Source organism: Microtus ochrogaster, unplaced genomic scaffold (genome assembly GCF_000317375.1).
Source record: "Microtus ochrogaster isolate Prairie Vole_2 unplaced genomic scaffold, MicOch1.0 UNK102, whole genome shotgun sequence".
Classification (NCBI taxonomy): Eukaryota; Metazoa; Chordata; class Mammalia; order Rodentia; family Cricetidae; genus Microtus; species Microtus ochrogaster.
Window position 1 is genome coordinate 564,584 of NW_004949200.1, and position 10,540 is coordinate 575,123.

Below are 10,540 nucleotides of genomic sequence, written 5' to 3' on the forward strand. Positions count from 1 at the left end.
AAAAATATACATGAGGTATAAATATACTATTTAAATGCAAATATTTTATTTCCATCGGCAAGATAACAGTGAATAAAATACTGTGGTATTTGACAAACAAGCTCGATGCATCATTTTTCTCCCCTCCCTTTTCCTTTATTTTAAAGAGGCGCTTTGTGGTTAGCAGAGGTTATGTGATTAGCATGTGCATAAAATTCAAAAGTCAGGTTAGCTGGAAGAGAGAGGGGGAGAGAAATACAATCATATCATTTTATTCAGTTTTAAGCATTCCCTGGGTCCTTGTTTCTCAAAGTGTGTCATTGAGACAGCAGCCTGCATCCCACGGGCTCATTAGGAATACGGAATGTCAGGCCCACCCAGACTGCTTGGATCCCAGCATTTTAACAAGGTCCTAGGTAGTTCCCAGGGCTTGCTAAGTAAGGATGTTCCCTGGGAAACAATGCCATTCATCCTGGGGTGCCCATTCTGCTTTCAAATGCACAGTACCCATTGCTGGAGCAGAAACAGTGTTGAGCCAGAGTAAGCCCCACTGACAATCTTGCCAATACATAAAAAGCCATCCAGCATGGCATGCATGACGTAATGGCAGAAGTGAATTTGTCCAATCCACAGAGCACTGCCCAGACAGTGGGTGACCTGTGGTCTGGCCGACCCTCTTCCAGGTAGACATGAGAATGCAAAATCCCTGCCCTGCTTTTCCTTGTGCCACACCAAACATACAGAAAACATCTTTATTCCTCCAGTCAAACGATTGCACACCATAGATAACAGAAAACACCGCATCACTGTATGTCATACAACAACCCAGAAAGCACAGATTTGTTTTTGCTTTTCTTCCAACACCAGCTACTGAATTAGGATATCAATCTCTGCCCAGACAGCTTAAGAAAATTTCTCCTGGACGGCAGACATAATAAGTTATCTCTCTATAGATGCTGCATTACAATAAAAATAGCAAAGCCATTCTCACGTGGTTCAGGAACACCGGTTTGCTCAGTCTGTACAATAATAAATAAGGTTGGGGTAAAACGCACAGGCGCCGGTGCGGGATAATGGAAAAACATGGGCTTGATACATCTGCTTGTAATTTGTACAAATAACGAACGACACAGTTTTGGTCTTCTGTTAGTTTAAAACCCTGCCTTTTAGATTGCAAGATTTTTAATAGATTAGATTTTTAAGAGCATCATATATAGGACACTATGAATTCCCTGAAGCTGTGTTGACCCTGGACACTTGGAGCATCGTCTCTCTTTGTCTGGTCCAGAGTCAAGGTCAGTGCAAGAACACGTTGAATAACTGTGGTCATGTAGGCCACTGGTCAAATAGGTCACTAAACAGCATTATGAGAATTATCTGAGTCTCCAGAGGACATGGGGCTCCCTTGGCTTGTGGACAGGCTCTGCTGTTCGCCCCTATGGAGGGGGTGGTGGCACCAGTTCGGTTTCAATCCCTGGTGCCAACTCTAACGGTCACCTGACATCCATTCAAACTTCATAGCGTGGGCCCAGAGGGCAATGAAAAAATCTAGCTTTGGATTTGGCGACAAACTCTTACCTGCTGCTTTGTGTTAAAGAGAAGCAAATATTATTTCGTTCAATTTATCTCAACACCCCCTCCAGTTTTTAAACATCAGAAATAAGAGGCCAGCGCGTGGAAGAAGCTTATAATGCTATTATTCTTTGGCTAGCTAATCTTTGGGTAAGCATGGGCAGACCGACAGAGGACACATTTCACGCTTTGGTTATTGGCAGCAGGTTCTGCTCAGCTGGCAGGACAGTAGGGACACAGGGTCTCCAGCAACCTGGGACGTGCCATGTGAGGAGACTCACAGAGTCAGACACTTAACTACATATAAAACCAGTATTTTACATATATACAGCAAAGGGAGATATACACACACATATACAAATGCTACAGTACATTTATTTACAGCTAAAACAACGCTTCTTAGAAGCCTTTAAATAGCAAATTAGGCAATATGTAAGGAATAACCCATTTAATTTTAAGCAACAGATAAATGTCCAAGACATTATATTAGTAAGGATTAGCCATCTCCAGGCAGGTTAGGAATATGGTCCGTGGCCACCGGTTCCCACGGGACAGCGCACTCCACACACGGTGACCGTTCGTTCATTCCTCTTCGTGTTCCCTGAGTTTGACGCCACACTGGGGAGAGCTCAGATTTTTGTCTCTGGACCCTCAGCAATGAGGGGCTGGAAGGAGTTTCTAATTCTGGCGACTTCAGCAGCGCAGAGGTGTCCAAAGCCTTTGCTGTACCATTCTGGGGAGTGACCCCTGCAGGAAGAGAGCAGAAGGAAGTGGGAAACTTGCCAGGGGATAGAGCTGCCCTCAGGCTTGGGTCATTAGTACCCTGGGAACAGCTCTGTGGCCTCAGGGGTCTGAGGATCTCAGTCCACCACTCAGTATTTTGTCACCAAGCACTGTCTTTATAGTTCTTCAGAATGGTACCAACTTCTCAAAGGGAACCAGAAGACTCAGTTTTAATGTAGAATTCACCAAAAACCAACAAGCCGGGCAGTGGCAGAGCACACCTTTAATCCCAGAACTCAATCAAGGCAGAGACAAGTGGATCCCTGTGAGTTTGAGTCCAGCCTGGTCTACAGAGTGAGTTCCAGGACAGCCAGAGCTACACAGTAAAAGTCAGTCTCAAAAAAACAAAAAACAAAACAACAACAACAAAAAAAAAAAACCAAACAAACCAAAATCATACTGATTTTATATCTACCTCAGCACAGAATTCAGTGTTAAATGCCTTGAAGTGTTCAGCTCAAAATAGGAACAGTGGAGGGTACAGGCATAAAAGAAACACAAGAAGAAGTCTCAGCCAATCAAGGCTCCTCAGTTGTCACCCTCAGCACTTATGAAAAAGGCAGAATTTAGAAGACACAGAGTTTCTTGAGGCTCAATGGTCAGCCACTCTAGCCAATTAGTGAGCATCACGTTCAGTGAGAGACGATGCCTCCCTCCACTCCAGGTGCCCAGAGGGAGCAACTGAGGAAGACACTTAGAATTGACCTTTGCTTGACCATGTGTGTCCACATAGGCACATGTGCATATGAACATGTACACATGAATAAAAATAAATTAAAAAAAAGTAAAGAGTAGAATTCATATTTACTGAGCCTGAGGTACTGGCATGTTCTGTATGTGCCCTCAAAGTCAAGAATAAGGACGCTACCAGGCGATCTAACGACCCTGCTCCTGGGTACATATCCAGAGAAAATGCAGTCAGCACCTCCACATGCATGCTCATTGCAGAATTACTCATAAGGGCTGGGATGTGGAATTAACCAAAGGGCGCAGCGCCAAGTGGGTAGATAAAGCAAACGTGGCATATACATGTATACATATGTCCATTTGTCTGTCCATCTACCCACCTATCATCTGTCCGTCTGCCTGTCTGTCCATCCATCCATCTATCTATCTGATGATTTTTAGTCTTAAAAAGGGAGATGCTGTCTTTGGCCATAGTGACAAAGCTGACAAACCGTCGCTATGTTCAATATAATAGGCTAAGCGTAGGCGGCTCAGAAGCACATGCTCTCACTTCTACATGGAGTCTAAAAAGATGGATCTCACTTAATCAGAGGGAAGGATGGTGCTGATGGAGACCACGAGACTATAAGGCTGTGGTGTAACATTTCAGCTGGACTGGAGGTTCTAAGCAACTGATGGCTATGGTTACTTTTCTCATCAAGCATTTAAAGATCTGTGTGCCCATGTGCTATAATCAGTGTACGGTAGGGGTGTCTCCAGTTCTTGCACCACTAAGTTTGTTCGCTGGCACTTGTGTGCCCCTCCTGTAATTCTAAAATGCATTGGAGGCAGCTTGAAAGAATAGTTGCGTCACTGTGCCAGCGAAGAAGCAGACGTGTTTTTCACTCTAACACTTGATTCCCTGACACTAATGACCATCATTCCATCCCATTCCACACGGGTGACTCGAGGGGGAACAGCATGTTCTTGATCATTGCTGGATATTTTCATAGCTTGACTTGCTGGTTCTGCCGTATGGACATATGTCAAAACATCCTTGTGTATGCCACAAACACCACGCCATTACATGTTTGTGGAAAGGCATGAATGAATTAGAAAAAAATGAAAAGAAAGAGGAGCAAATTCTAAAGGCCAAATGTCAGCATTTTAGGAAAGGGGATGGCGAGACTAGGGCGTGTGACCCTCTGGAAGCTGGTTCATGGTCGTAAGGAAACAGACTAGCGGAGGAAGGCATCAGAATGACAGGCAGGGTTTGGGTGCACATACCCTGTGAGCTGAGGCTCATGGGAACTGCCAACACCCAGTGTGACCACTTACTTCAGGTCTATCCTGCAGATGTGGGTCAGCCTGGACTTGCCGGAACCGCATGGTTCTATCAGGTACTGAGAGTCCATCACCACCGCCCGCACGCCGCCCATCAGCTGGGCTTCTTCATGCTCCACAGACAGGGATACCAGGGTGCACATTCCTTTGGGCAAGTCAGTCTTCCAGGTCCTGGAACCAAACAAGCCATGCTTCAGAGTGGTGGGAAGAGAGAAGGGAGACCCCCAAGCACACAGCTAAACTCACACTTAAGCCTCCTGCCCTAAACCTGGGCTCTATAGCTCCAGTGTGAGGATTAAGCTAATGGTTTCTGTGAGCTTGCATGAAGTTTACAAAGTGAGGTTCAAAGCACAGATATCAGCCTCCTACTTAGAGGGTGGAAGCTCCCAGACCTGGGTTTGGAACCCCAAACTGAGGCTCCATCCCCTACCCATCATCAAAAGGCTACCATTTAGAATCAGCACTCACTCAATCGTTCTATGTGCTGGGCCTGAGAAGCCATGAGGACATGAAGATGCTTACAGCCCAGGGGGAGAGACAAGCAAGTCTAAGAAGAACCCTGCAGACAGTGAGGGAAGTGCAGTGTGCTTTCATGCGGAGCTGGGGCCAGGGGACGGGGCAGAGGAGATAAGTAAGTTTGACCCAGGAGACTACAAAGAGGGTCCGAGGGGAGAACTCGGTTGGCAAAGGAGCATAAGCGTAAGGAACTGAGTTCAATCCCCAGCATTGACATAAAAAGTCAGGCATGATGGTGCACACTTGGACTCTCATCACTGGGGAGGTGGATGCAAGATGTTCCCTGGACCTGTCCAGCCAGTCAGCTTACCTACTAGCCTCAGGTCCCAAAGAGAGACCCTGTCTCAAAGATAATGAAGTAGATGGCTCCCGAGGAACAATACCCAAGATTGACCTCTGGCCTAGGCACTCATGTGCAGGCATGAGCACACACACACACACACAACGCATTCACACACACATATGCACACACCCTCTACCACGCATACTCTCACACACATACACTTCCACTCTCACACACACTCAAGCACATACTCTCGTACATATACACACACTTTCTCACACATACATACACTTTCACATACACACTTTCATACACACACACACACACACACACACACACACACACACACACACACAAACACTCAGAAGTCTAAACTCTCAGAGGAGACCATGATCGGTCAGCCGGCTGCTGCCCGCTACAGGCACCCTCAGAGCCAGAAGCTGTGACTGGCATACAGGATTTTGGGATGATCTACAGGAAGCAGCAGGCTGGTGGAGTCACTGGAGACGGAAGGAGGAACGTTCTGTGCAGGGACTCCCCATCTGCACAGCTCCAGTCCTGGACAGCTCGCTTTCTGCTTGTGAGTTGCAGGGTCCCATTTTAATGCCACAAGATGAGGGATGCCCTAATAACTGGCAGAGGCCACCGCAGCTAATGGTCTATGTTCTCTATCAGGACAAGGTTGCTGGGATACACACAGATGGTTAGGAGAAACGCACACTTCAAAATTAAGGTCCCACGGATCCAAACCAAATGCACAAAGGGCCCGTGACCAGTTAGCTTTGGTTTGCCCCCAGAGGTCACTTCAGAAGGCAACTATTTCAAATATGCATTTGGGGATTTCACTAGAGAATCCTCTTATACAGCTGATCTCCAAAGAAGAAATTGTTTACTCGTGTTTTTTAATAAAAAGGATATATTGCTCTAATTACATTTTGTTCGTGGTCTTAAGTCTTCCCCAGCCCCTGCTCTCTGGTGAAATAGTGCATGTCTGCTGTGCAAACTTCTGGGATTGGATGAGCATCCCATTCCAAGGCAAAAGGGCAGGGTTCTGGAACTAACCCCCAAACCCACCAGAAACAATATTTCCATGGCAGACACGGCTCAGGAGGCTTGGCCAGGACTGAATTTTAATAGAAAGCCCAGTGTCTCCACACACTGGGACTTCCGGGGCTGAGCAGGAATTGCCATACATGGCAATTAATTGTGAATGTGTGAGGTCACACACACTCCCATCTTCAAATTCTCCAAAATGAGAACCTGTTTTCCCCAAGGAGAAAGACAAAACCAGGAGAAAGGCCAATTGGCTTTGATTTGCATAACTTGGCAGACAAGCCCTACGAACAGCATCTATTCTGGGGCCTCTGCTCTGAGGATGTGATAGTCATGGCTTAATAAACTGTGTGTACCACAGGAGAAAGGCCATCAGAGAGCCTGGGCAGAGCTGTAAATTGAGTGAAGATTCCGGAAGTCAGAGAGGAGCTTAGAGCCCCAGAGCAGGCTGGGAGGACTGGGGGAAGTGCTTCTGTCGGCAGCTCTCATCTTGCCTTGGGAGCAGGACCTCAGACGCCACGGAGTCAGGCTTACCTGAGAACCACGAAGTCTCTGGAGGGATGCGGGGCCATGCTGTTCAGCACGTACTGGTAGATTTCGGTTTGTCTGTCCAAAGTTTCCACAACTTTCCACTGAACGAAGTCCTCATCCCACAGGTGGCGTTCCCTCAGCACACGATTCAACACCACAGACGGTGGTGCCTCCACCTCCACAGACGCCTTCCACAGCTTCAGCGGGTTCCCGTCCCCCACCTTGGCAAAGACATGGGCAAGGGCTGAAGAGATCACTAGGGGCCACCCAGACCTACCCTTATCCTGCTGTGCGGGCCTTCTAAACCATCGCTGGTCATATAAAGTGAGCTGGTCATGCTGCACCCGGACTTAAAATGCAAATACTTCAGACCTCAGGCCAGACATGTTCTAATCCACTTAACTTCCATGTTTGCAGCCCTTCTCTGACGGGCACTCTTAGAATGCTCCTCTTTGCAAGTGAAAAATGCTCGGCATTGATTTTTCCCAGCATCACAGAAAAGGGGCCGAGACTGACTGGGATCCAGCAACCCTCTGTATAGGCTGGGCTCCGATGAGAGTGCTGTTGGCGGCCTTCGAATAGAGCGGCACCTGGACCTTCGCCGTTCGCGCAGGCGCTAAGTCCCACGGTGCCGCACACATTCTGCAGCGGAAGCGAATCTTACCTTTTTGAAAGCCAGATCTGTGTTGTCGGGGCTGGAGCATGCGACCCACCCTTTGAATTTCTCCCTAGCTTCTTTCTGGAGGCCTTGGACAAGATGCTCTAGGTACGTGTGGAAAGTTGCCCCGCTCTCTGCCACCTGTGTTCCCAAGTCTTCCAGGCTGGGTGCATGGATCTCAGCCTCCAAGTAGGAGCTCCGAGACTGGACCACCATCTCATGTGGGACCTGAGCCAGGGAATGGATGGAAAAGCAAAGCAGTGAGCTAAAGAGATTCTGAGGCTGACTGAGGAGACAGAGTCACGCCTCTCCAGTCAAGGGCGAGCATGGGCGGGGCCATCTTAGACCAGGGTCTAAGAAAGTCAGGAAACACAAATAGGATTTGTGAGCTGATGTTTATTATCCCAAACACTGGGAAGCCTTCCTGATCACGTGTTCCACTTTGCTTTTTATTCCTTTTGGCAAGCGTGGGCTCAGACAGCGTTACTCCTTCACACACATTGACACATGGAGGGAAAGCTCAGCTATGACTCAGACATGCCTTCACTACTTGCCGTACAGCTCTCCCGCCGACAAAGGCCGGTGTTGCCATAGAGAGCGTGCCAGGTGTCCCCACTTGCCTCTTGAATGCATGTGCAGCCACGGCTACAATCATAGGCTGTCAATTATCCCAGTGACAAGGAATACTCAATCATACTCAAGCGCACGTGCATACGCATAGACAGAGAGAGACAGGCAGACAGAGAGACAGAGGAGGACCCTAATCACGTCTTGAGGCAAAAATAAAAGGTCACGTAGCTGACCAGCTGGCCTTAAGCCTGACAAAGGAAGGCAGTTCAACGGTCTGCATGAAAAATTGTTGTGATGAGCCCCAACTGCCAGTGGCTGTCAAAGCCTGGACTATACAGCTAGCTCTTCATAACTCCTGGGGGCGGAGACCAGAGCTGCAGTGCACAGGGCTGTCGTCGGAAAATGGAGAGCGATCATCCCTCCCCTCGTTCCCAACCTGCTGCTAGTTCCACGGCCTCACCTCAAAGAGTCGGTTGCACTCTGTGATCATGTGGGCGAGGCCCTGGGCTGCGGCTAGATTTTCATTGAGGTCCTTCTGATCTGGCTTCCCAGTGGCGTATTTCTTTTGGATGACCCTGTAATTGAATGTGAGTGTGCTAAGCAGATCCCCAGTCGGAGTATGTTGGGATACCCGGGCCGTCCCATCTGTTTGCTGTTTATCCCCAGATGCTGCCCAGATCCCAGGCTTTCTCCTTTCCAAATAAAAACCGGTGACCGCACATTTTTAGATGCTCCGAGGCAGGCTGGCAGGCTGACAACTCACAGCCAAAAGCCATGGAAAAGTACAAAGACAGGAAGAGCTGTAGGTGGAAAAATTATGTTTCTTTCTCCCTTTGAAACTGCTTCACTGCAGGTTCCCGTGCCTTGTTTTTTAAATATAGCCTTTTAAAACCAACGATTGTAAGTTTCTCTTTATGTATGTTCCTTCTCCTTCCCACTCAAATAAAATAAAGCAAAACTTCTTGGACTTTCTGGATTGCTACTGATGTCATTCAGGGCTACCTCAGTAGTGCTACGCATCTCAGCCCAGGAATGAGGGTGCCTCACCCCCCCTCCCCCGAAAGCCTTCTGTCTGAACTGTCCTACAACAACACTTTTGTTTAATTTTACTTCTTAAGAAAATGGGCCTTGGTGGGAGACCTGGTTTGGGAACGGCTGACAGTGATGAGGAGAACTCACCTTGGCGAGCTGTCTTTCTTCAGTAAGTTAAGGTGAAAGAGGGAGGGGGCCAGGCACACGGCCAGGTTCATGGGCGTCATCTGATTCTCTTCCACTAAGTTCACGACATCGTGGAGGAAGCACAGGAGCGTCTGCAGGGCCTCCCGGTTTTCATCCGCCAGCAGCAGGATGGCTGCCTGCACAGCCTGCAGCTGCTGTTCTTTGGGGACATCTGAAGAGAAGTGGGCGTCAGGTTGTTAGAGGGACAGAGCAGAGCCGGTGAGGGAGAAATGCATGCACTCCTCTTCCAGACAGAAGACATGCAGAGACATCATCTGTAGTTAATCTGAGAAGTCACAGTGAGGGGCAGAGCTGGAGTTCGAAGCTCATCTGAGCAAACTCCAGAACCCGTCTGAGTGTCCCTGAGGTACTTAGAGCAAAGCCACCACCCTGTGTCTCACACTCTGAGCACCAGGCTCGTCTCTCTTCATATTGCTATGTTAGTGGAAGCTGGTGATGGATTGGGGCTCTGTTAGCCTGGCTGCTCTCTTGCTCACCCTCTTTGCCAGGCAGCGCTAGGGACAGCCAAGGTTGGGTGGGACTCACTTGTGAAAGCCATTGGGTGAAAAGACAAAGACCTGGTCCTTCCCTACCACAGTAGAGCCCTAGGCCGTGTTGCTGGTGTGCTTCGGTGAACCTTGAGCAATCAATGGCTGAGCTGTTTGCCCTGGGCCACCCCTGGGGAGCCAGTGCCTCATGGATGAGTGGATCCTTCCTGTCCCTACAAGTCACCAGACCTCAATTTGAAGAAGGCATTGATCTGACTTTGAATGGTCACCAAGTGTCACCTGTTTGATGAGGAACAGGAACCAGGTCCCCTACAGCTCTGGGGAGTAAATAGCATCTCTCCCTCCCTCTGAAGGGCACTCTTGTGGAGGTGGTGGGCACTGATCATATAGGCTTAAGAGGTAAAGGGCTCAAAAACACAACGTGGAAAAACAAAAATCACAACAAATTGGGAACGAAGGTCTGTCCTCTTGGCTGTGATCGGTTCATGATCATTTAGGTTTGATTCAAAGACACAGGCAGGAGCTCACTGATGAATATGACTGATCTTTAAGAGCCACGCCCGGGAGCGGAGATCTTCATCGTAAGGTGCTTGTACTCCTGAGGTACGGGGCAGTGTGCTCATGACAGTCCCTTGAGCTTTCAATTGTGCTTTATGATGTACACACTATCTCACTGTATGTCACTGTGCCTTTAATGTAATAAAGAAGCACACACTCAGGTATCAGTTACTGGTAGAGGTGCCCGATAGAAAAGAATCGGCCCTGGCTGCTCTAGACATGCAGTGTCTGGGATCCCGAGGCTGGAGGAGGCGTCTGTGCTGGGCTCCCCTGGCCCTCTCTAGCATTCTGCAGGTCAGC

At 48.4% G+C, this 10,540-nt stretch overlaps 1 protein-coding gene across 2 annotated transcripts in view; it reads right to left on the bottom strand.

The window, feature by feature from the left end:
* Positions 1-1,909: 1,909 nt before the first annotated feature.
* Positions 1,910-10,540, bottom strand: part of Stard13 (StAR related lipid transfer domain containing 13) — a 210,949-nt gene continuing 202,318 nt past the window's right edge. For both annotated transcript variants that reach the window (XM_026778055.1, XM_026778054.1), the window contains exons 9-14: positions 9,135-9,345; positions 8,416-8,530; positions 7,392-7,613; positions 6,731-6,948; positions 4,339-4,515; positions 1,910-2,298 (exon numbers count right to left, since the gene is read on the bottom strand). In XM_026778055.1, the coding sequence (XP_026633856.1) occupies positions 2,181-2,298; positions 4,339-4,515; positions 6,731-6,948; positions 7,392-7,613; positions 8,416-8,530; positions 9,135-9,345 (1,061 nt within the window). In that variant the 3' untranslated portion in view covers positions 1,910-2,180. The remainder of the gene's footprint in view (positions 2,299-4,338; positions 4,516-6,730; positions 6,949-7,391; positions 7,614-8,415; positions 8,531-9,134; positions 9,346-10,540) is intronic.